Source organism: Myotis daubentonii, chromosome 2 (assembly GCF_963259705.1).
Source record: "Myotis daubentonii chromosome 2, mMyoDau2.1, whole genome shotgun sequence".
Classification (NCBI taxonomy): Eukaryota; Metazoa; Chordata; class Mammalia; order Chiroptera; family Vespertilionidae; genus Myotis; species Myotis daubentonii.
In genome coordinates this window covers 222,068,111-222,093,182 of record NC_081841.1, presented here as the reverse complement: position 1 = coordinate 222,093,182, position 25,072 = coordinate 222,068,111, and the positions used below count along the sequence as shown (strand labels likewise).

The window sequence follows — 25,072 nt, the reverse complement described above, 5'->3', positions numbered from 1 at the left end:
CCTGGTATGCTGCAGGGAGTTTCTCTTCATTTTCAGGAAAACGTTTCGTTCCACCATAATCTCATTATTTAGAGCTTCTTTTGTGATCTTATCTCAGGGGGTTTTAGTTTCATAAGAAACCTCCAGCTGAGCTGAAATGGAGCATGCATGCTCCCATCCCCAAAGAATTCCGTTCTGACAAAGTTTAAACCCGCGAGCCGGCGTGGCAGCAGAGCTGAGAGGCGCTGGGGGTGGGTGGGGGGATGCCCAGGGCAGTGAGCAAAGGGCAGAGCCTGGCGCGAGTCGGAGGCATGCGGCCCTCAGGCCCCTGGTGCTTGGTGCTGAGGGACGGCCGACAGCCTTGACCCCACGTGGGGAAGCGGGGTGGCCCCAGGACACACCAGGTCACGGGAGTCCCGGGAACCCGAACAGCACGAGGACCCCTCCATCCCTCCTGCAGAGGTGCTGCCGTCACCAAGGTTTTCAGGGACGTGGACGGGTCCATGCACGTCTGCAGGGGGGAGGCGAGAGGGCGGGGCCGCCTGCGATGCCCCCTCACAGCGGCTCCGAGGAGGGCGCTCCGCGTCAGCGGCTGGTGGGTGTCAGCCTAAAACAGAGGACAGTCATCCCTGCATCCATCACTAGCCTGCGTTGTATCACTGTTTACCTTCGTCCTTTTAAGTCATGGCTTTCAATTCACTTAAAACCATCTGTTTCTTGGAAGACCATGAGATTCACCCCAAAGAACCCACCAGCACATGCTGTCGGGCACCTACACGTATCTCGCTCCTCACATTTAGCAGGAGACCCAGTCGCACCCGCACACCTGTCACCGCGCCCTTCCCTTGCAGGCCTACTGTGACATGGAGTCCGCCGGGGGCGGGTGGACCCTCATCCAGCGACGAGAGGACGGCAGCGTGGACTTCCAGAGGACGTGGAACGAGTACAAAGTGGTATGAACAGTCACGGAGCCACCTGAAAATCTCTTTGTGAAAGTAACTTTCCAGACCCGCACAACTTGCACCACAAACGCAAACGAACCAAGGACTCAGGACAAGTTTTTAACCAAAGGGTTCTGTTACCGGGTGTCCGCCCCCTCGCCCACCCCCCATTAAAGACCAGCCCTGTCGGGTAGGTACAGCGTGGGCCACGCCGCAGACAGAGCGCGTGAGCACGGGGCTCGCGTCCGGGCAGCTCGGGGCTGGCCAGCCCGCTGTCTGGTGCGCTTCGCTGTCCACACACCAGCCGCTACCCCAGCACGAATTCCCTCCCGTGCAGCTCAGTTCCTTAACACTGGCCTCACCTGGGCCTCATTCTTCTCTGGAGGACCCCACGTGTCCCAGCACAGTGACATCTGAGGTCGCTGCACGGGAGGGAGGTGGAGGGGTCACTCAGCTCAGACACGGGAGCCCACGGGGAAGCCTTAACGGGGAAGCCCACGGGATAGCCCACAGGGGAGCCCACGGGGGAGCCCACGGGGAAGCCCTCACGGGAAGCCACGGGGAAGCCCACAGGGAAGCCCACGGGGGAGCCTTCACAGGGGAGCCCACGGGGAAGCCTTAACGGGGAAGCCCACGGGAAGCCACGGGGAAGCCCACAGGGAAGCCCACGGGGGAGCCTTCATGGGGAGCCCACGGGGAAGCCCTCATAGGAAGCCCACGGGAAGCCCTCACAGGGGAGCCCACGGGGAAGCCCTCATAGGAAGCCCACGGGAAGCCCTCACAGGGGAGCCCACGGGGAAGCCCACAGGGGAGCCCAAGGGGAAGACCATGGGAAGCCCACGGGAAGCCCTCACAGGGGAGCCCACGGGGAAGCCCTCATAGGAAGCCCACGGGAAGCCCTCACAGGGGAGCCCACGGGGAAGCCCACAGGGGAGCCCAAGGGGAAGACCATGGGAAGCCCACGGGAAGCCCTCACAGGGGAGCCCACGGGAAGCCCTCACGGGAAGCCCACGGGAAGCCCTCACAGGGGAGCCCACGGGGAAGCCCACGGGAAGCCCTCACAGGGGAGCCCACGGGGAAGCCCACGGGGAAGTCCTCACAGGGGAGCCCACGGGAAGCCCTCACAGGGGAGCCCATGGGGAAGCCCACGGGGAAGCCCTCACAGGGGAGCCCACGGGGAAGCCCATGGGGAAGTCCTCACAGGGACTGACTTCCCGCTCGGGTTGCAGGGCTTCGGGAACCCGGCGGGCGAGCACTGGCTGGGGAACGAGTTTGTCTCCCAGGTGACCGCCCAGAAGCGCTACGTGCTGAGGATCCGCCTGGCCGACTGGGAGGGGAACGAGGCCCAGGCCCTGTACGAGCACTTCTCCCTCTCGGGCGAGGACCTCAACTACAGGTGAGGACTTGCTGGCGACGTTCCCTGTGGTCACGGGTCCGGACCACCCCGAGAACACCTCTGGCTTCCTAGAGCTTTCGCCCTGTTCGGGGGGGCTTCTCCGGTTCTGAACGTCGAACTGGCTTTCACGACAGGGGCCGCTGTGAGGACAGGGTTTGTCTGTGGTCCCTGCTCTCTGCAAGGAGCCAGCGGCGCGCCTGGTAGGTGCCGGGCACTGACACCGTCCGTGGGCGTGGAGTGTGGCCTACAGGGCAGTGTCAGGACGGCGTCCTACATCACACACCTAGGGCTGTTTTATTATTCACCAAGGCTTTCAGACCACTCTGTCTTCTGCAGGTTAAACACATCCAGTTGTATGCTTCAGCCCAAGGTCAGGGTGCCAAGTTCAAAAGCGCAGCGTTGGGGGGACAGTGGGCAGCCACCCCTGCAACGCTCTGCTACGGCTCCCTTGCTCCCTCACATTACCTTGCACGCCAGCTGGTGGCACTACTCCTGAACCTCTGAGAAACAGGGCAACCCCGGCCCAGAATTCTCTCTAGCTCTAAAAGCGGTAAGAGCCGGAGGGCAGCAGGGGCTCTGAGAGCCAGGACCCCGAGGCTGTGCGGGTGAGGCTGTGCAGGTGGGTGAGGCTGTGTGGGTGAGGCTGTGCGGGTGAGGCTGTGCGGGTGGGTGAGGCTGTGCGGGTGAGGCTGTGGGGGTGGGTGAGGCTGTGCGGGTGGGTGAGGCTGTGCGGGTGAGGCTGTGCGGGTGGGTGAGGCTCTGTGGGTGGGTGAGGCTGTGAGGGTGGGTGAGGCTGTGTGTGGGTGAGGCTCTGTGGGGGTGGGTGAGGCTGTGGGGGTGGGTGAGGCTGTGCGGGTGGGTGAGGTTGTGAGGGTGGGTGAGGCTCTGTGGGTGGGTGAGGTTGTGAGGGTGGGTGAGGCTGTGTGTGTGGGTGAGGCTCTGTGGGGGTGGGTGAGGCTGTGGGGGTGGGTGAGGCTGTGCAGGTGGGTGAGGCTGTGCGGGTGGGTGAGGCTGTCGGGCGGGTGAGGCTGTCGGGCGGGTGAGGCTGTCGGGTGGGTGAGGCTGTGCGGGTGGGTGAGGCTCTGTGGGTGGGTGAGGCTGTGCGGGTGGGTGAGGCTCTGTGGGGGTGGGTGAGGCTGTGGGGGTGGGTGAGGCTGTGCGGGTGGGTGAGGCTGTGCGGGTGGGTGAGGCTGTCGGGCGGGTGAGGCTGTCGGGTGGGTGAGGCTGTCGGGCGGGTGAGGCTGTCGGGTGGGTGAGGCTGTCGGGTGGGTGAGGCTCTGTGTATGGGTGAGGCTGTGCAGGTGGGTGAGGCTTGCAGAGAAGGCACTTATGGGTGTGTGGTTCCTAAGGACTCAGAATGTGCCCGTGATGGGAACAGGGAGAGGGGGACCTGCAGGGGTGTCCCAGGAGCTGGTCTGAGGGCCCTGTGGATGTCAGCCACCCCCACGCCCCAAGGAGCCTGGCAGGCAGACTGGGGGTGAGTGCCAACCACACAGCCCACGTGCACCGCCCACGCTGAGGTCGGAGATAAACCACGTGCAGGGGACCTCACGGGAACCGTCACTGCCTGGCACAGCCCCACACGAACCCTGCCGGGGCCGCTCGCACCCTCTGCCACCAGGACAGTCTCGGGCCCGAGCTGGCTCCCAGGGGAGGGACGGCCAGCAGCTGAGCATGCGGGGACCATGCAGGGCCGTGCAGCTCCCCAGCGCTGCCCCCTCCCCCAGCCTGCTGCGTTGGAAAGGGCCCGGCAGAGGCAGAGGCACGCCCGAAAGCAGGCAAGTGACACCCGGCCAGCGCTGACCGCGGTCGGGAGTCCTGGACAGTCCACAGACGCAGAGAGAGCGGCTCCCGGAGAGCCTGCCCCCGCGGGCGGCGGCGAGACAGGTGTCGGGCCTCACCCCCCACCAAGGACGCTCCAAAGATCGAAGGCGCGAGGAATGTTCAGACACCAGTGGTTGGTCACTGTTTTACCTCCAAGCTAAATATTTTGTCAACTGGCAACAGTTAGGAATCTACAACAGAGGAATTTAAAAAAAGAAACACAGAAATTAAGGATTAGACTGTTTATATAAGATTTTAGAAAACGGGTCATTACCCTCGTATGCTGACATTATAAAAATGTTTTAATCTGAGTTGGTTCATAACAGATATTTCCTTTAGAAATGTAACTCCGTTTCTGAATGTGCCGTTTTATAAAGCGCGCGTTTGTTTAAAGCTCAGTTTAACGCGCTGGCGGTATGAGACAGAGGTCACCCTGAAAACATTACCGTCCCGGTAAAACACGCCACATGTTATCGGAACAACTGCCGATGGCTCAGAAAGGCACCCGTCCACGGCAGCTGCGATGTATGGTCCCCAAATGGCAGAAAACTGAAAACCGCATCAGTAAGACAATTCTTTTACTAAAACTGAAACTATTTGCACATTAAACTTTATCACTGGCCACTGGTCAGGCCCTGAGGCAGTTCCGTGGACACGGAGATGTCATGTGACCTGCGTGTCCCTCCGCCTTCACTCCTCTGCTCCGCGAAAGGGATGGACAGCAGAGCAGCTGAGTCCTCCAATCCCAAGGCCAGAAGAAAGCGACTTCCTGCCGTGGCCCCACCTGCGAGTCTCACAGAGACGAGTCTCAGAGACAGTCACGAGCAGAGCCCTCCCTGTTTGCTCCCCTTTGGGGAGGCAGGAGGGTGAGGAGGCGGTGGCAGCTGCCTCAGGCCGTGGGAGGCTGAGGAGAGGGCCTGCGAGAAACCCAGGACCTGAAACCAGCAACGAGCAGGACCTGCACGAGCCTTTGTGGCAGGCGTGCCGGGCCATGCGGGGACCATGCAAAGGCCATGGGGTGGCCGTGTGGCAGGCATGCCAGGGGCCATGTGGAGGCCATGCAGGGACCACGTGGGGACCATGGGGCGGCCGTGCGGCAGGCGTGCCGGGGGCCGTGCAGGGACCACGTGGGGACCATGTAGGGGCCGTGTGGCAGGTGTGCCGGGGGCCATGTGGAGGCTGTGCGGGGACCATGGGGCAGCTGTGTGGCAGGCGTGCCGGGGGCCGTGTGGCTGGGCCGTGCAGGGCACCTTGGAAACAGGTTAACACTGAAATTCGGACATTTCAGTCAATGCCTATGATCGTGTGTCCAGAGCTGCCACATCTAAAAACTCTGAAATCTAAGTCACTCACACGAAGGTGCCGGGACCAGCGCTTCCTGGACTCCATGGGACAGGCTCCCGCCCGGCCTCCATGGCCACCTCCTCAGTGAGCAGCCCCCCTCCCCTCCCCCTCCCCCAGGAGTGTGTGCCTGGGACCCTGAGGAGTACGGGGAGCAGGCCCGCCCTGCTCCATGACGAGTCCCGCCTGGAACCGCAACCACCCCGCGTGTGGAGACGGGAGCGCGGACTCCCGGGCTGTGCGGTGTGGACGCTCGCGGGAGGGCCTGGCAGAGCCTGGTCACTCGGTCCCTGACCCATCCCTTCTCCGCCCTCGTCCCAACGTGGTTCTTGGAAACAATCTCCCAGGTCGTGGCTGGCAAACGCGCGGCGTGAGCGGGCGTCAGGGACGCCGTCACCTGGGGCTGGAGTGCGGTCCTCCCTCCGGCTTCGCAGGGTCTGTGCCGTGGATCCCAGGACGGGCAGACCCGGTGCCCAGGCTCCACCCCACCCAGCACGTGGACCCTGCTCTCAGCCCCCGGCCAGCCTCCACCCACGGCTCCCCTGAAGGGGGTTTGCCCACCGCCTCCCCGTCCCATGCCCCTCCCAGCACAGGCACAGGCACAGGCAAGCCAGACGCTGCTGCCTTCGACAGGAGGGGTCGTGCCCACTGTCTCACGGGTCAGCACCTCTGTTCCTTCCCCGGTGCCCAGCGGGTGCCTGACCCACTGCACAGACACCGGGCACAGCAGCACGAGGACTCGACTGCCTCTCGGTGCTGTGGCTCCGCTCCAGACCCAGTGCCCCTTGCTCGAGTCTGCTGGCCTCCCAGCCCACTCCCACCGACAACGGTGCTGAGGCCGTCCCGTCACCATGACACGGTCCTGGGTGAAGCCTGCAGACCTGGACAGAGCCCCCCTCCTTCCTGTTTATCTCAGAGCGGCAGGAAAATGAGTGGAAGGGCCCAAGTCCCGCTGAGGCCTGTGCCAGTGATACCGCGGCAGGTTTCCCCAAACACGCTCTGCCTAGGGACCGACGATAAGCGATAAGCGGGTTCCTGTTTATTCCCGCAGGAATGCTCGGTTCAGGCTGCTGGGGCACAGCGGGCCCGGAGCCCTTGGGCAGACCGGCTTCTCTGTGGGAAGTGTTCCTCGGCGACACAAAACCCCACTCATCCCCCTCTTCTCCCCTCCGTGCCCCCAGGATCCACCTGAAGGGCCTCACGGGGTCGGCCGGCAAGATCAGCAGCATCAGCCAGCCGGGGAGCGACTTCAGCACCAAGGACGCGGACAAGGACCGGTGCATCTGCAAGTGCGCGCAGATGCTCACGGGAGGTAGGCCCTTCCTGCCTGTGTGGGCGAGGGCCCTGCACCGGCCGGGAGATGACAACGTCCACATCCATAGGCAGGCCTGCCCGCGGGAGACGCTCGCTTTCCGCTTGTCCACCTGGAGCTGCTCCCGCAGGATAGAACTCGGGCACCGGGGTGGAGGACAGGTGACTCAGTCCCGGGGCCACATCGCAGAACATAACAATGTAAACACTGCACCGGAGTATTTTCCAAAGAAACAAAACATCCAGCTGCAAGTACAGCCCCTGCCCCAGCCCCGCCCGGGCGAACACTGCGCGAGGTTCATTCACACCAACAGCCATGCTCCCGCCTTCCGTGTCTTAGTTTCATCATATAAATGGCATCACTCTCTCTGTCCTTCCAACACGATGTTTCAGGATTTACTCAGATCCACGCCCTCCCTGCAGACCTGGGCACCTGTGGGCTGGTCAGGGTGAGAGCAGGTGCCAGGCACTGGGTGCCACTGGGTGCGGATGGCGCCCAGCCCCCGCTGTGCCACACACTCACCCAGCTTCACCCAGCTAGCACTGCTACGGCCTTACATTTTTTATATCTAGCTCCACTGGACACTTAAAACTTGGGGTTACATTTTAAACAAAAAGAATTTCTCAGGGGGCGGGGGGAGCCTGGATCAGTCCAGTTCACTGAGCGGAGGAACTGGAAAGGGTGTGGCTGCCGAGAGCCACCCCGAGGCCTTGGTGTCCCCGTCCAGATGTTCTGACTCCCGTGCGTGGCCGTGGCCTCCCCACCCAGCGCCAGAGCAAAGGGGAGAAGCCTGTCCGAGCCCCGCTCACAGCGCAGGGGGCACCCTCCCCTCTGCGGCCCCGCCCAGGGCACTCAGGACAACCTCACGTAAATGCAGTGAGTGTGCCGCGTGGACCGGCGGGTGCTGCTCCCGGGAGGGTGGCCCCTCCTCACCCTCTGCTGCACTTCACAGGCTGGTGGTTCGACGCGTGTGGCCCCTCCAACCTGAACGGAATGTACTACCCGCAGCGGCAGAGCACCAACAGGTTCAACGGCATCAAGTGGTACTACTGGAAGGGCTCGGGCTACTCGCTCAAGGCCACGGCCATGATGATCCGGCCTGCGGACTTCTGAGGCCTGCGCCTGCGGCACCCCTCCACCGGAGCCCGGGGGACACAGCTGCGTCGTCCCTCTGCCCCAGAGGGACACGCCCGGGCCTGAGTCAGAGCCCTCGAAACTCCCCACGGACACCTGCCCTGCTCGGCAACCCCAGCACAGCCCGACCTTCGCCTCGTGACCTGCAGGCGTCTGCGCAGATGAGCTTAAGCTGCAAATGAGAAGGTGGCTCGCGGGCTCCGCGTCACACCGTCAATAACTGGAAACAGCTCTGGGCTCCGGGGTCGTCCGGCTGCACCCGCGCCCCGCCCCGTGCACAGACTCAGGGCCCCTGGGAGGGTCACAGTGCCTTTGCCCTCCTGTTGGGTGCTTTCCATTTTCATCTGAAAATAGCGTATTTGCATAGGCGTTGCCAGCTTAGTTCTAAGCTAATGCTCAAAAACAGATGTCGTTTATACGGAGAAATTCCCAGGATGTATTCTTTTATTTTATGTAAAGATTGTACTACTTTTTTTGCTGCCTGTTAACTATGAAGTTATTTTGGTAATTAAATATAACTTATGAGATGACGACATTGAACTTTCATGATATTTACAATCCCATTTAATTCCAAAACAACGGCCGTGCGTCCTGACCAGGACTCGCCCTCTCAGGACAGACCCGCCCTCGCCCACCAGCCCCCGGGGGCTCTTCCCTGCGGGGCGGGCAGGCCGAGGAGGGGAAGCCCGGACGTGGGGCGTGCATGAAGCTGTACCGCTCGAGCTAAACGCCCTCCTTAAGTTATTTCAGGAAAAGTCATCTGTATTAGTACGGCGTTTACAAATGTCTACCAGGAAACTTAGAAAAAGGGTTTTGACACACAAAACCGAAATCTGGTGCTCACCCCGCAGTCGCTCGCCCAGGCCGCACCCAGGCCCCGACCGGGTCTGACGCGGCAGCTACCCCGCGGTGAGCACGGCTGCTCTGAGCTGGGAGGCCCTCGGGCATCTGGTTCCCACCCAGTTGCCAGGCAGCTCAGCTAGCTGGACAACCAGTCATTGTTCATGGGTCTTCCCCCTCTTCCGACCCGTGTCCCTCAGTCCGCGCCCTTCTCTAACTGCTGTGGCCCCACAGGCCGCCCGCCCCCGCAGCTCATCACAGACCGGCCCGTCGGGCGCGCTCCTCGCTCCGTCCCTCTGACCAGCGTGAGGCTTTATAACCCATCAGAGGCGCCCGCCGTGTGTGGAGGTGAGAGCAGCCGATGAGACACACGGCTGGAAGGGGCAGCACGTTCCAGGTCTCAGTGAGCCCGTGGCAGAGCGAGGGGAGGCCGACACAGGGGAGACCGGCAACACCACCACGCACGCGGCTCGCCCACGCAGGCAGACAGGTCAGGCGCATTTCAACGGCGACCCGCCCGGTGCATGCGGGGCTGCCCCTACTCTCGTGCGAAGGGGACCTGGTGTGTAACTCTACGCTTCACTTCCTTACATGGACGTCGAAGGGCCACGCCGAGAGGACATTTTTCTCTCCTTAAAACATTTATGAAGTGGACAGGAAATCAAAGCAGTCATCTTACAAATGAAAACAAAACAACCCAACAACCTGAGAGCCACAGTGATTCAGGGCAGAGGTCAATGTCTTGTCACGTGATCATCACCCCAAACACTCGAGCGGCCAAACGCACCAAGGCTGGTGCCGAGACCATCGCCGTTCGTCTTCCAGGTCATAACCTTCTGCGTGAACAAACCGTCACACACCTGTCGACAGCTGCGCGGTCCTGCTCCCCAGCCGCCCGAGACCACCTGCGGGATCAGGCCTCAGCCTTCGGAAGCCACGCCCTGGGCGCCTACCCATTCGAATCGGTCAAAGCCGCGGCACGCTGCTGGAGGCCGCGTTTTCACACCGATCAGTTCAGTTCTGTCTCTACGGCAGCGACAATCACCTTTCAAAGCTGCGAGCGAGATACCGAGTTCCTTCTCAAGACCCCGCCTTCTCACTTTTGTTTCTCAGTCCTGAGGGCTCCATAATTAAGACTTTTTGAGAATGCATTTCTCACAACTTTTTGCAAAGATTTTCACATTTGTTCTCAAAGGTAAACAGATTAAAAAGTACTCAGTTCTGTGGATGTTTTTAATTTTTTTAGTTATGGGCATAAGTGTTCCTGATTTAATAAACATCTGAGCCCTCAGCTTCGCTAATAACAGTTCCTCAGGAAACTGTAGTTGTGGCTCCACCACAAAGTAACGCGTGACTCACCGGAGCGGCAGGAAAGGAGTCGGAGAGCTCGAAGGGCTCCTCAGAGATCCAGTGACCCAGCTCCAAAGACCACAGGACCTGCAACGGCACAGAAAGCAGCACTTCAAATATTTACTGTTAAATATCCTGCGTGAATAACAAGCCATCTCGAAGATCAAGCAAAAGGAAGACCCAGCGGCGAGTGCACCCCCAGATCAGAGCAGGCGTGTGGTGCACCCCGAAGGGCCCAGCACCTCCAGCTGCACACACGGCACACGGGTAAGGGCCTGGCCAGGTGACGTCGCGTGCTGACTGGACGCCAGGGCTATTGTCCCATGGAGGCCAAGGACGGCCAGAGACCACCCTGCTCCTGGACACGGACCAGGACGTTTAAGACGACACGTTTCCAACTTGAGGGGGCAGGCGGACGATGCTCAGAAGTGTTTCCAGTCTTATTAAAAAGAAAGGCACACACATTAGGGGAAGACAGGCCACAGGCCTAAACGTACGCAGCAGCCCGGGGTGTGTGCCTGTTCCTAACATCGTCTGACTTTCAGAAGTTCCCCAGAGCACACGTGAGACTCCCCGACTGTGAAGAGGACGTATCTCATGAACACGCTTCCAGCAGCAGCAGCAGCTGCAGCATCTGAATCCACCCATTCAAACGATCAAAACGACGTTTTCATTTTGATTCAGCAACGCCTGAGGCTCGGGCGCCGTCTGCTCTGTGACCGAATCACCACATAACGCACGTGTCGGTCACGCCACGTCTGATACCCCTTCTTCCCGCAGTGGCTGCACAGAGCTACGTCCCTGTGGCTGAACGGCTGGCGATGGGGCGAAGCCTCCCTTTGGGAGTTCCTACAGCTCAGCACCATCTACGGGAGCCGGCCCGAAGCATCCCCTCCTGCCAGCACAGCCAGCACAACCCACATGGGACGGCCACGCTGTTTCTAAGAGCCAGTGCCTGTGGCAGGGAGGTCGGGCACAGGGCACGGGGTCCGAATGCTACCCCCGGCACTGGCCTGGGCCCGACAGACACGTGGAGTCACCCGCAGCTCTTTCCTGGCTCATGTATCACTCATCTGTGACCATGAGCAGGATCCCACGCCAGGTCCTGGAAATACACCCAGACCCCGAGGAGGCCAGGCTCCGTGGGAGGCGGGGGGGACCACAGGGGGTGCTCCAGCACAGGCCGTGGGGACCCAGAAGGGAAGCCAAATGCTGCCTAGCGGGGTGGGGAACCTTTCCCGCCAAGGGCCGGGCCGTTGGGAGATGTACAGCATCATCCTCGGGCCACACAACATTAGCAACTGACCTGGTCCAACATTTACTGAACTCGGCAGGGCCAGACCAAACGATTTCCGGGCCTGAGACCCGTGGGCGCGAGGCTCCCCACCCTGGTCTAGGGGAACCCAGAAAGGGTCGGCCACGAGCTGACGTTGACACGGAGCTCAGCAGGCAAGGGGGAGGGGACGCCAGCGGAGAGAGGACTCCAGCCAAGACGGCCCCTTTTCTGGCTGGAGTGGGGTGCTCTGGAAGAAGGGTAGGAAGATGGGGGGGTGGGGCCCATTGGGGAGGCATGAGAGATGCTGTTTCTTTCTCCGTGTGCTGGAACAGGGAGAACAGCCAGCAGCGAGCTCCCGGGCTGGGCCCTCCACGGCCTGGGGGCAGCAGGCCCAGGGTACCTGCCTCCGTGGGAGGGGGCGGCAGGCTGTGTGCTCGGGACCCGCTCCGCCTCCAGGTGGTCCTGTGAGGCCGCGAGCACTTTGCCGATCAGGCTGCTTTTTGGTTGTCCCTGGTTTTCACTGCCTGACCAACATTAAAAAAAAAAAAAAAAAGACTTGGGAAGTTCAGTGAAAGGAGGTTTGATAAGTATGGAAACTCGACACTGAGCCATGTTTCCCCGCTCTCTCTGGGTGGTTAAACACTCAGAATAACTGTGTTCCTGACTTTATCGGCCATGGTCACGGACAGAAACATGCTAGCTGTGGTTCCTCACAGTCACATGCTTAGCCCAGGACCCAGGCTCAGCGTGGACAGGAGGCAGCGTGGCCAGCAGGAGGCCAGGAGCACACAGCGCCAGAGCCAGAGTGGCACTGAGCTCAAGTAGAAGCCACACAAAAATGCCACCGGATTCCAAAGCCTCTGGGGAAACTTGTTGTCTGAGCTGGTCCCTCTAAATGTTATGGAAAGAAAGCCTAGGACAGCGACAGCACAGCTTTGGTAAGTGAACTGTGTTTCATTTCTCTACGTACTCAAAGAATGAATAATTTACAGAGATAACAGGAAATAGATTCCACTGTAAGGAAATCAAATCAGAAATATACTACAGAAAGCAGCACACACTTTTTCCTTTAGTGCCTTCACCAGCCAAACTGATCTTTACCTCCGTATTCAAAACAGAGAAAGTATCTTCTGCCAGACCACAGTCAGGACCATAAGTGACCTTAAAAATGAAAAGTTAACCCAACGTACTTCCCATCAGATATGTGACAGGAAGTCACTAAGAAGCCAAGCACAGCAGGGATGGAATCGAAGGGGTACAGAGGGTGCACCCCAAGTGTCACAGCCCCGACAGGAGGGTATTTCAGATTCACCACACGTGAACATATTTCTCACACTCGTAAAGCATGAACCTTGTGAACTCAACGAGAAACCATTTTCTTGCCTTACTGTTCGATTGACAGCAACTGGTGATACCAGGTTCCATAACGTGGGAGCCCTGACTCCGTGCAGCCCAGACCCGCCACACCCAGGCTCTCCTCGCTTTATGTACATCATTCCACTTGGGGGGTGGGGGGGGGCAGTGATTGCAAACCAGCCGGAAACCTGCTGTCAAGTGCACGGCAGGGAGGGCATCCCACACGAGGACAGACGAAGTCGCCTCCGGTCACACGGCACCTTCAGCACATGCCCACAGGCAGCTGAAACGATGGGGTCAAAAGCAGGGAAGGGTCCGCAGCAGAGAGCTGGCCGAGAAGCTGGCTCCACGGTCAGGGCTCAGAAGGGCGGAGCACAGCTGGGATGCAAGCGTCCAGAGAAGGAAGTGGACAGGGAGTGTCCAGTGACCGCTCCCGACTCCCTGAGACGGGGACAGGCGGCAGGAGAGAAGCCTGAAAAGGGTGTCGAACAGGGAAAAGGGGCCTCTCCTCCCCGCCCACTCCCCCCGGGACGAGGCAGACGTGAAGCCAGACGTGAAGCCAGACGGAGCAGAACTGGACGGTCGGCCCTCACGCTGGACACCGGCGAGGCCCTGAGCAGGACACGGGCGTGCCTTCCTGGGGCAGTGACTGCCGCGGAAAAGGCAGACACACAGACACAATGCGTGGCCTCCCTTCATCCAACCCCACCCACATACATCCCACCGTCCACACGCCGCCCGGCACGCAGCTCACAGCACGCGTCAGTGCCGGACATCACCCGCGACTCAGCCATGAGCTACGTCTCTACAATAAAGACATGGGCCAGACCAAACACGGGCTTCCCGGGACCTCGCTGCCCACAGGCCGGGTACCAGCGGCGCCACAGCCTCGCGAGGACCCGTCTCGGGGGGACGGCAGGGCTCCCGGGCCGTGGTGCCCAGCAAAGCCTGCGGGACTGGAAGGCTCCCTGGAGGCAGGCAGGGTGGGAGGACCCAGACTTTCTGACATCCCCATCCCAGCAGCGACTCGACAGGCACACAGAGAAGGAAGCCATCAGGACAGTGTTAATGGTCACCTCAGGAGAAACAAACAAAACTACCCAAAGGAATGGAGTCAGCACATTACACGGCTCAGCTCAAACAGCACTCACAGAAGACCACACGTGTGCGTGTGCGTGTGCGTGTGCCTGCGCGTGTTCATACTCCTCTATAGAACTTCACACAGACACTCTCACCACAGGGGCAGACGGGGTCCTGGTTCAGTCCTCAGACGCCCACAGGTAATGCCCCCACACAGCAGGAGGGCATTTCCATTGGAAACACGCAGGCAAACCATCGGAAGGCTGTTTTAAGGGGGGCGTCGGGCTCGGAAACAACGGGCAGGCAGTGGCAGTTTCATGATGAGCCGCACAGATTACACTCGGCTTTCTCAGCACTGCACTTCGGAAGACGTCAGCCGTGCAGGAGTCGCCCGCACGGTTCAGGGCGTCCTCATTCCGTCCCTGGAGTCTTCCCCTGTAGGTCCCTCCAACTGGCTCGTTTCAAAAGTGCTTTGCTGACCAGACCCACTTGTCGAGATCTGCACACACCTCGTGCTGGGCTTGTCCCCAGAACTGGGGTGAACCCACAGGCCAGACGCGTAGAGTGCCACACCCTCTGCCCGTTTACCTTGGTCTGGTTTGATTTCTTTCACAAGTTTTGTGGTTTTCAACGAACAGATCCTGCCAATATTGTCAGATGTAAACTTAAGTACTTTCATTTCTGGGGTGTAATGTAAATTGGGCTAAAAAGTATTAGAATTCCAGTTGTTCATTTCTCGTAGACAGAAATACAACTGAATTGTGCATATGACCTTGCCTGTAACCCCGCTGGGCTCGGGCTACGAGCTGTGGGAGCGTCTCTGTGCATCTCCAGCGTGTGGGCAGTCTATGCTCCCGCCCCCCGCACCCCCGCCCTGTAGACGCCTTTATTTTTCTCGCCTTGTTGCCTCAGCTAGGGCTCCCCAGCAAGAGCAGCCAAGCCGCGTGAACCACCCTGTGAGGCAGCTTCGTGTGGATTATAAGACGGAAGAGCATAAACCCGTGTCCTGTGTATCAATTCGTGTTTCTATGGAAAGTGGAGGCTTTTCCCCTTAGTTTCATCTTGTTTTTAAGTAAAAAAGCATAGACTGTTACCTAGTCCGGGTGCTGGCGAGTGGTCATGGTGCTCTCGCCAACCGCCTGAACTTCTCGTTCCCCAGAGAATCAGAAAATTCCGAGTGGTCTAAAGTACTACGGCTCAACCTCCGTAAGTGTCCCTTTCCAGGACAAAAACTCACCCAATTACCTTTTCCTAACGTTCACCTTAATTTCTTAATATTTTCTTAATTTCCTAAGAACTCTTCTTAAGTGTTTAAAAAAGATTAATGTAGTCACAAAAACAAGGTACACTTAATTTTTGCCTTCTCAAAAAAAAAAAAAATTTAAAGCAGGGAAAACAACACAGATTTCTGTCTGAGTGATGAGAGAAAGCTGGGATTAAAGAAAAAGCGACCGACAGGGAGATTTTAGGTTGTACTTGAAAAAATGAAACACTCCGTGTAATAAAGACTGACTCCTGGTAGAAAAATTACAGCTGCACTATGAAGCTGATTTACTGATCATGTTGAAAATATTCACGAGGACTCAGTGTGAGCTAAGTGGTCAGCTGCATCCGTCGCTGTTGTGGATATGTGTCCAGAGCACACCACCTGCCGTATGTAATTGTTAACTCACACAGCAATACGGCACCAGGAGCACGTGGGAGAACACAGCAGGCACAGAAAAGGGGGTCCGGTCCGGCCAGCGTAGCTCAGTGGTTGAGCATCGACCTGTGAACCAGGAGGTCAGGGTTCAATTCCAGGTCAGGTCACACGCCTGGGTTCTGGGCTTGATCCCCAGTGAGGGGCATGCAAGGGGCAGCCCATCAATGATTCTCTCTCGTCATTGATGCTTCTATCTCTCTCCCTCTCCCTTCCTCTCTGAAATCAATAAAAATATATTAAAAAAAGAAACAAGGGGGCCGCTGGAGGGGATACGCCAAGAAGAACTTACACAAAACACCGGCTGACACTGAGAGCCTGTGCCGCGGATTTAACCCACGGGGATCCCCTTAATTCCAACCGCTCACGCGTCTGCTTTCCCCTGACTCCACCACCGGGAGTGACCGGCTGTCTCCTGCCACCTTCCTCCTCCAGCTGGGCGGGTGCAGGGACAAACACTTGCATTTGCCAAGCCTGCCTTTCCTACAGAAGAAGAACTCAAACAGTAATTGCCTTTTTTTCTATTTTAAGCTAACACCAAGATTACAGGATCTTTCTCATCAGACTTCAGAGGCTTTGTCTCAGCTGTGAAGGTCACAATGTTCTCTAACAAGAGAATCTGCTACTGTGTACACGCCCTTATTCTTTCCTAGAGGGAGAGTGTGTCTCCCACAACTAGACAGTGTAGTGAGCCAAGAACCCAGAACCCACACACCCGGGTTAAACCGATCTCCCCCTCTCCACAGCTTTGTGACAAAAGACAAGTCCGTCCCATGGAAACACCACGTGTCACTGAGAATGAAAGCGTCCCTGTGGGCAGGGAACAGTCGTGCACCAAGTTACACGGAGGTTAAACTTCGGGAGGAAGACCGGCGGTCAATCGTGTAATTTTCAAGACTAAATAGCCGAGTGCTTACGTCCTGGACACTGAGGAGCCAGGAATCAGGGAGAACTAGACTTCCGAGAAGACCCACTTGGACTGGCGAGGTTTCCAGGCAGTAACGTGGGTTCCAAAACAAGCCATCCCTCCTCGTTCCAACCATCTCTGAGAACCAAGGAAGACTTTCTGTAACTCATCAGGTTTCTCTAAAAATACAGAGCTATGCAGCAGACGGAAGGCTCCTCCCAGAGGCTCTGTAACCGAGTGCAGCTCACACGCTACCCACGAACTATCTAAAGGGCAGTGGCCTTCAGCGGACGCGCATGCTGTGCAGCCACTGCCTCGCCCAGCTTCAGGGCCTCTCACGCACTGGGGGCATGCCCGGTGCCCACTGGGCACCCCCGGACTCACCCACTGGACACGTCACACGGAAGGACACAGCACGTGCCCGCCCGGCTCCCCTGCCTGCACGGTGCTTCCATGTGATGGTTGTGAGCAGTACTGAGAGCTGCCTGAGCAGCTGACTTGGGTACGGAAGCAGCTCGGAGGATCTAACGGCCTCCCTGCCATGGGCAAGGTCGGCACTAACAGCACCTCCCACCCGTTCACCGTTCAGACCCACACACGCTGCGTGCAGTCACGGAACAAAGACACCGGCGTTTGGGGGCGGGGGGGGGTGGAGGGTGACCCAGGCTACCTTGGGAAGGGCGGTGCCTGGGGAACAGGGGCTCAGAATTGGGGATACATCGAATTCAAGTTCAACACCCCCCCATTTCCAAGCACTGTGAGCCGGTGACTGAACCCCCAGCAACATCCCAGCTGGGACGAATGCATGTCCCGGGTCCCCAGGACGACTGTGCCCCCTGGGTGTGCGCGGGTCTCCTGACAGGGCAGCTCCGAGCCAAGAACTTTCTAGGTGAGGACCACGCATTTGGTCGGGAGCGGCCCGTCCCCCACCCGCTCAATGCCCCCAGCACCGCCCTGGGCAGCGCGGTCCTGAGCTGCAAAGTCCTTTTCTCACAGGAGCCCAGGCCACCCGACTGTCCTGAGCTCTCACAGGAGCTCACGTCCAGGACACGCTTGCAGTTTATGGTGAGGCATGATGCCTGCACGGAACATTCTCAGCTCAGAGGCCAGAGCAATTCTAAAATTCTTTTTGAAAGCTTTATTGTTGGAAGTATTACCGATGTCCCCGATGTCCCCCAGTGACCCCTCTAGCCCACCCCACCCCCACCACACGGTGTCTGTGTCCATGGGTTATGCCTGCACCAGTGATGGCGAACCTATGACCCGCGTGTCAGAGGTGACACGCATACTCACTTTTTGGTTGATTTTTCTTTGTTAAATGGCATTTAAATATCCTATCTAATAAAAGAGAAAAATGGTAATTGGCGTACGACGATACCCTTTTCATTGGCTAATCAGGGCTATATGCAAATTAACTGCCAACTAAGATTGGCAGTTAACTGCCAACAAGATGGCGGTTAATTTGCATATGTAGGCACAATGCAGGGAGGCGAAAGGGAAAGCAGGAAGAAGCCCCCTGCCACTGACAGTGATCGGAAACCCAGGGGGGAGCTAAGAGCTGGGGGGCAGGGCAAAGGTGGCCCTGGGGCCGCCTTTGCCCTGCCCCCCAGCCATGATCAGAGAATCAGGCGCCTTTGCCGCCCTGGCCAGTGATAGCAGGAAGTAGGGGTGGAGCCAGCGATGGGAGCTGGACACGGTCGAAGCTGGCAGTCCCAGGAGCTAGGGGTCCCTTGCCTGGGCCTAAAGCGGAGCCCACGATCGCGGGGCCGCTGCAGCTGCGGGTCCCCGCTGCCCGGGCCGGATGCCTAGGCCAGAGGTGTTAGGCCTGGGCAGGGGCGGAGCCTGCAACCGCGGGGAGCTGGGGGTCCCCTGCCCAGGCCTGACACCTCTGCCGGAGGCCTCAGGCCTGGTCAAGGGGCCGATCCGGTGATTGGTGATTGGAGGGTGATGAGGGTCAACTCCTCTGGCCGAGGCATCAGGCCTGGGTGGGGGGCGGAGCCGGGGATTGGGGGGATATGATGGTCCCCTTGCCCAGGCCTGAAGCCTGGGTCAGAGGCGTCATGCTTGGGCGGGGGGTGGAGCAAGCGATCAGAGGGAGATGGGGGTCCCCTGCCCAGGCATGATTCCTGGGCCAGAGGCCTCAGGCCTGGGCGGGGTCCAGAGCCAGTGATCGGGGGGAGATGGGGGTCCCCTGTCCAAGCCTGACACTTCTGGCGGAGGCGTCAGGCCTGGGCAAGGGGCCGATCAGGTGATCGGAGGGTGTTGGGCGTCTACGCCTCTGACCGAGGCATCAGGCCTGGGCTGGGGGCAGAACCAGTGATGGGGGGAAATGAGGTGTCAGGCCTGGGCAAGGGGCCAATCCTGGGATTGGAGGGTGATGGGGGTCAACGCCTGAGGGTTCCCAGTATGTGAGAGGGGGCAGGCTGGGCTGAGGGACACTCCCCCCCCCCCCCACACAGTGCATGAATTTCGTGCACCGGGCCCCTAGTATAAAATAAATATCAAAAATAGAAGTCTTTGTTTTACTATGGTTGCAAATATCAAAAAATGTCTATATGTGACACGGCACCAGAGTGAAGTTAGGGTTTTTCAAAATGCGGACATGCCGAGCTCACAAGGTTCGCCATCGCTGGCCTCCACCCATAAAGTCCTTCGGTTGATCTCCCCCCACCCCAACCCCCACCTTCCCTCAGAGATTCCAGCCGTTCCAGCCTCCAGGTCTCTTGTTCTGAGATTGTAAAGTACGTTCAGCCTCTCTCTCGTTTACTCTCACAGGTGAGTGCTGGCTTCGGGTCCCCCTGGTAGCAGCCAGGGAGGGGCCCCCACACCTCCTCCCGCGCCCCAGGCTCATCCCCAGCTCCTCAGAGCGCGGGCCTTCCCGGTACCTCTCCTGAGCACACAGCCCCAGGTCAGATGGCCGCACGACACCCCAGGACGGGGGAAGGGTCGGCAGCGTCCGAGTGGGCGACATCCGAGTGGCCCCCGTCCTGCCAAGGAAAGGCCTGCACCGACACCGAGCTCAGACCCCCTCCTCCCCGACACAGGCTGACATGCTCGCCCCGCTCCCTCTCCCAGGCACGGACTCCACCCCTGGGGACAGGAGGGAGGCGGGTCACCCTCCCTGGAGGCCACACCGAGAATGCAGGAGACACCAGCCCATAACGGCGAGGAGCCGAGGAGCGAAGGATCCACGGAGCCCACGGCTGAGCACAACACGACGGAACGCGGCGTCTCAACCTAACGGGGCCTGTGGTCAGGCCAGTTCCTCCTTTCCCGCTGTGCCGCGCCTGCCTGCTGCCCAGGGACACGCCACGCCCGCCGTCCTCTCTCTCTACCTTCGGCACCAGCGGAAGCGGAGACCCAGCGCCCTGGGCCGCCAACAGGGAGGGGCTGCCAGCGCGCTTCCCAAAGAAAAACATGAAACACCGGGTTTTGTTAGAAAATCACCACAGTATTTGAGAGACGGTGTGGGCCACAGACAACCGTCTGTTTGGAAGAACGGCGAGGACGCAACGAGAAATTTCTAGAGACCACCACAGGGCCCCGAAGTGAAAACACTCCCGGCTGGTTTGCCTTGGAGGCGAGCTCGCATTGCTCACCAGGAGTGCTGAAGAATCCCCCACGCTGCACTGGGGCACTGGGGAAGGGGGGACCAGAGAGAGCCGTCCTCTCCCACAGACGGGCTCTCCGAGGGGCACGGCGGACGCTGCCACCTTGGCCCTGACAAACTGCCTCCTGGGCCACTCAGGCATCACCAGGGCGCGGTCACCAGGCCGCCGTCGCCAGGCCGCTGTCGCCAGGGCGCTGTCGCCAGGCCGCGGTCACCAGGCTGCGGTGAGCTCCCCATGGGCGGGGCGGCAGCTATGCTCCCTCCAACGCTGGCTGTGGTGCCGTCACTCCCTCGGGCCTGAGTGGCTGCTTCCTCCAGCGGACGCTGGGGACCCGGCAGGGACCGGCCCTGTACAGTGGGGCCTTGACTTACGAGTGTCCCCGACTAACGAGTTTTTCAAGATACGAGCCGTCTCTCGGCCGATTTTTTGCTTTGAGTTGCGAGCTAAAATTCGGGTTACGAGCCAGCTTCAGATACCCCACCGCTAGCTGGCGCAGCGAACGTCACAGTGAACGCACATCAGCCCAGCATCACGTGTCTCACTCGTTCACTTTTTGATTTGACATACGAGTAATTCGAGTTACGAGCTCCATCACGGAACGAATGAAACTCGTAAGTCAAGGCCCCACTGTATTAGCCATGCACTGACTCCCCTTCCCCCTGCCCCCACCTTCCTCACACTCAGTGGCAAACCCCACAGGCAGAAGAACCCCACAGACAGGAGAACCTCACAGGCAGGAACATCCCACAGGCAGGAGAACCCCACAGACAGGAACATCCCACAGGCAGGAGAACCCCACAGGCAGGAGAACCCCACAGACAGAACCTCACAGGCAGGAACATCCCACAGGCAGGAGAACCCCACAGACAGGAGAACCTCACAGGCAGGAGAACCTTGCACCTGGCTCCTGCTCCGCTTCTGCAGAGGGTTCGTGGGGGGCCCAGGCCACACCCTGGGGGGCGCAGAGGCGCCCCGGGAGGCAGAGGGGACACGCCAGGTGCCAGGGGGGCAGAGGGGACACGCCAGGTGCCAGGGGGGCAGAGGGGACACGCCAGGTGCCAGGGGGGCAGAGGGGACACGCCAGGTACCAGGGGGCAGGCTGGCACAGAGGCACCTCCATAGATACAGGACCTTCTTCCTCTGGGACGTGAGGGGAGGAGCCGCTGATCGAGGAGGCCATGCCGTGACCGGGAGAGAGAACAGGGCATCACTCACGGAAGCCGACTTACAGGTGTCATCTCATGCCCGTCGGTGTGGGTCAGTCCTGACAAACGATCAGGCACAGTGACCCCCAACTGCCACCGAGGCGGACAGAGCGTCCCAGGCCATTTCCCTCCCACTTGTGACCCTAAGCTCTGATGTCTTCTGCTTCCCAGGCCCGAGAGCTGGTCCAGAGCTACCGCAGGGCAGAGCACCGACAGCCCTGGAGGGAGCAAGCACAGTGTTCCTAGGCGTCGTCCCAGGGGAGGCGCCGGGGTGGACAGTTAGCAGATGCAAGAGCCACACAAGGAACGGTCAACACCAGTTGCCCGACCGCAAGGCTTTGGAGTGACTGGGGTGAGGAGCAAGTAAAAGCAGAAACAGCAATAATTTCATTTTTTATGAATAACATAAACAATGATTAAAAAAATAAATGGCCTTTAATTCACAGAAATGAGGGCAAGTAACGCTTCAGGTAGATGTGTAAGACAGAACATGTCCAAGTGGACACCTGTACATGGCTCACCTCAGGGAAGCCATCTGCAAAACCATCAGCCAATTCTCGGGCCTTTTGAAACCACCCGACGTAGGTCACATTACCTCTCGCTCAGACGCGGGAAAGTACGTGCAACTGTGAGAACATGCACAGGGCGTCTCCCTTCCCTTCGGCTCTAATCGGGCTTCTTCCGGCGGCCGAGGGTCCTCCCCCCGCCCCCACCCCGAGAATGCAGCCAGGACCGCAGGAAGGTGTGCACCCAACACGGTGTGCAGGGCACGACTCCCCTGTCCACATTTCCGGGCAACCCAGCCCACTGCAGCATCATCTGGGTCAGAACCTGTGGCCCAGCACAGACCCCCCTCCCAGGAGGGCCTCAGGGGGAACTCGGGGCCCAGCACAGACCCCCCACTCCAGGAGGGCCTCAGGGGGAACTCGGGGCCCAGCACAGAGCCCCCACTCCAGGAGGGCCTCAGGGGGAACTCGGGGCCCAGCACAGACCCCCAATCCCAGGAGGGTCTCAGTGGGAACTCGGGGCCCAGCACAGACCCCTACTCCCAGGAGGCCTCAGGGGGAACTCGGGGCCCAGCACAGACCCCCAATCCCAGGAGGGTCTCAGTGGGAACTCGGGGCCCAGCACAGACCCCCCACTCCAGGACGGTCTCAGTGGGAACTCGGGGCCCAGCACAGACCCCCCACTCCAGGAGGGTCTCAGTGGGAACTCGGGGCCCAGCACAGACCCCCCCACTCCAGGAGGGTCTCGGGGAACTCGGGGCCCAGCACAGAGCCCCCACTCCAGGAGGGCCTCAGGGGGAACTCGGGGCCCAGCACAGAGCCCCCACTCCAGGAGGGCCTCAGGGGGAACTCGGGGCCCAGCACAGAGCCCCCACTCCAGGAGGGCCTCAGGGGGAACTCGGGGCCCAGCACAGACCCCCAATCCCAGGAGGGTCTCAGTGGGAACTCGGGGCCCAGCACAGACCCCCCACTCCAGGACGGTCTCAGGGGGAACTCGGGGCCCAGCACAGACCCTCCCACTCCAGGACGGTCTCAGGGGGAACTCGGGGCCCAGCACAGACCCCCAATCCCAGGACGGTCTCCGAGGGAACTCGGGGCCCAGCAGACTCACCCACTCGTAGGAGAGGATCCAGCAGCCGCGGGCCAGGCCCAGCAGCACATTGAGGGTGCGCAGCGCCTGCCCGGCCAGCACGTGGGTGGTGCTCTCACACACTTCTCGGGCCAACGAGAAGCCTCTCAGTTTGGCCACCACCCGGGTGACGATGCTCTGCTTGCTGTCGGAGGGAAAACAGCACCGTCAAGGCTTCCTGCGGGAGCCTTCTGCACCCTTCAGCTGTGCTGCCACGTCCCCGTCTCCCACGCCATCACTGGGACCCGGGGAGACACAGGACGCCGCTCTCACTGAGCGTCACGTGAAGGGCTGAGTGCAGGCCCGGCTGCGACGGCTTCGCCACGTCCTAGACGGGCAAGAACCACCGGGAGTGTGCGGCCTGAGTGCGCCCACCAGCCGCGGGCGGGCCTGCCTCTCGGTGGCTCGGCAGGAAGGGACCTGCTCCTGCGAATGCGTGGAACTCGCACGCCTGATTTTCACAGAAAGGGCCCAGGTTTTGACAAGAATCTCAAAACCTTAAAACCTACGGCCGATATGAAGAAACACAGGGGTCCCTGTAAACAGGAATTCCAAAATCTGTCACGAGGATGGTGCCGCATTTCCGCTGAAGTGCCGTGCTGTCCAGCGGCTCTGCACCCTCAGGACACGTGCGGACGCGCACCAAGCATGCAGGGAGCTCCCGCCAGAGCCGGCTCAGCACTTCAGGGACATGGGAGCGGGGCTCCCGGCCGGACAGGTACGATCCTGGACTGGGTGCTCACGCTGGCGCCAGCTGAGCAACAGGCAAAGCAACAGGTGCCAGCCCTCTGCCCGCTCCGCACCCAGCGTCAGGGCGGACCTGCTCGGTCTTCTACTTTTTCAATCCTCTCCCAGGATATTTTCCATGGATTTTTCGGAGGGAGTGGAAAGGCGGGGGAGAGGCACGCGGACTGGCTGCCTGCCGCCAGCGCCCCTGTGGGCCGGGAGCCAACCTCGACCTCAGGACGTGCCCTGCACCCCGCGACCTGCCAGGCCCTGGGCTGATGCTCTAACCACGGCGCCTGCCCGGGGCACTCTCAGTCTTTCAGGTGCTGAGGGATTTTCTGACTCGATGTTCGTGATACGGCACAACTGAGAGACAGTCCTGCTGGCGGCTGCCAGGAGCCCAGCCCCCGGGACAGACAGGAAGCAAAGGCTCCAGCGCTAGATGGAGGAGAAAGGCACCACAACGGCGAGTACTTACTCAGCGGGCATGCTGGTCATGACCAATGTTCGCACTGGCTAGAGGGTTCAAAAGAGAAGAAAAAAGGGTCAAAAATGTAAAAAACATTTTCCCACGTAAATAAACAGTGGCACGTGTTTTTCTACAGTGACATCACTTAAAAATAAACATTTAAGCAAATATCAAAGGAAAACAACTTTGTCTTCCTGGAAACCAACAGCCTATGAGATAGAAAGGGAGATAGCATCCCCACACCAACCCAAAATAGCCCAGACGTGAGGTGGAAGAGAAAACCCAGTCCCCCCCGGACGCCCGCGCCCCGGACGGCGAGGCCCCGGCCACTGTGCGTGGGCTCACGGCTGCTCCTCGGACCAGACAGACCAGCTTTGTGGTCCCGTCATGAGTGAATGAGCTAAACAGCCGTTAACACGTGTCCACTTCCTGCAGTGAGAGTTTGACGCACCTTCTAAAAACCCCCTACGAGGGTTGTCCGCGGATGAGGCCCGGACTCCTGGGCAGAAGCAAACGTCGTGGCCAGAGATGCCCAGTCCTCCCGCCCCCGCTGCCCGGCTGATTGGCTCCCAGAGGCCCATCCAGGGGCCATAGGACTTGGCTGGCTACCTGGTTTTCTGAAGTTACTTTTCCTCTCTACTAGTTTCTGTTTTGTTTCGTTAACAGATAAACAAAGGCAGGCCCTGGAGGCAGGGTGGGCTCCGCACCAGACACGGCGAGGCGTGTCACAGTAAAGCAAGTCACGCATTCCCGTCTCCCAGCGCACGTAGGCTTTTCTGTGCGACACCACAGTCCACTGAGTGTGCGGCAGCATCACGTCTAACCAGTGTGCACACCCTGATAAAAACACTTCGCTGCTAAGAGAGAAAGCAGCAGAGCGAGCAAGAGGTCTTCAATGTGCACACAATGCTAAGCTCCGCCCGCCCGCCCCTGCCTGCTGGGAGCAGAAAGGCCTGGGCACCCGCACCCAGGGCCTGGACACGCCCACGGC

At 59.8% G+C, this 25,072-nt stretch overlaps 2 protein-coding genes across 10 annotated transcripts in view; one reads left to right on the top strand and one right to left on the bottom strand.

Annotated features, from left to right (window-relative positions):
- The window catches only part of ANGPT2 (angiopoietin 2), a 40,932-nt gene extending 32,472 nt beyond the window's left edge, over window positions 1–8,460 (top strand). For 2 of the 5 annotated variants that reach the window (XM_059685849.1, XM_059685851.1), the window contains exons 6-9: window positions 780–932; window positions 2,150–2,316; window positions 6,663–6,793; window positions 7,746–8,044. In XM_059685849.1, the coding sequence (XP_059541832.1) occupies window positions 780–932; window positions 2,150–2,316; window positions 6,663–6,793; window positions 7,746–7,906 (612 nt within the window). In that variant the 3' untranslated portion in view covers window positions 7,907–8,044. Of the gene's footprint in view, window positions 1–779; window positions 933–2,149; window positions 2,317–6,662; window positions 6,794–7,745 lie in introns of all 5 variants that reach the window. The other 3 variants (XM_059685852.1, XM_059685853.1, XM_059685854.1) reach the window with 2 other exon arrangements.
- Window positions 1–25,072, bottom strand: part of MCPH1 (microcephalin 1) — a 97,505-nt gene that overhangs the window by 55,940 nt on the left and 16,493 nt on the right. For all 5 annotated transcript variants that reach the window (XM_059685844.1, XM_059685846.1, XM_059685847.1 and 2 more), the window contains 3 exons: window positions 24,091–24,128; window positions 22,869–23,031; window positions 10,127–10,204 (listed from right to left, as the gene is read on the bottom strand). In XM_059685844.1, coding sequence (XP_059541827.1) covers window positions 10,127–10,204; window positions 22,869–23,031; window positions 24,091–24,128 — 279 coding nt within the window. The remainder of the gene's footprint in view (window positions 1–10,126; window positions 10,205–22,868; window positions 23,032–24,090; window positions 24,129–25,072) is intronic.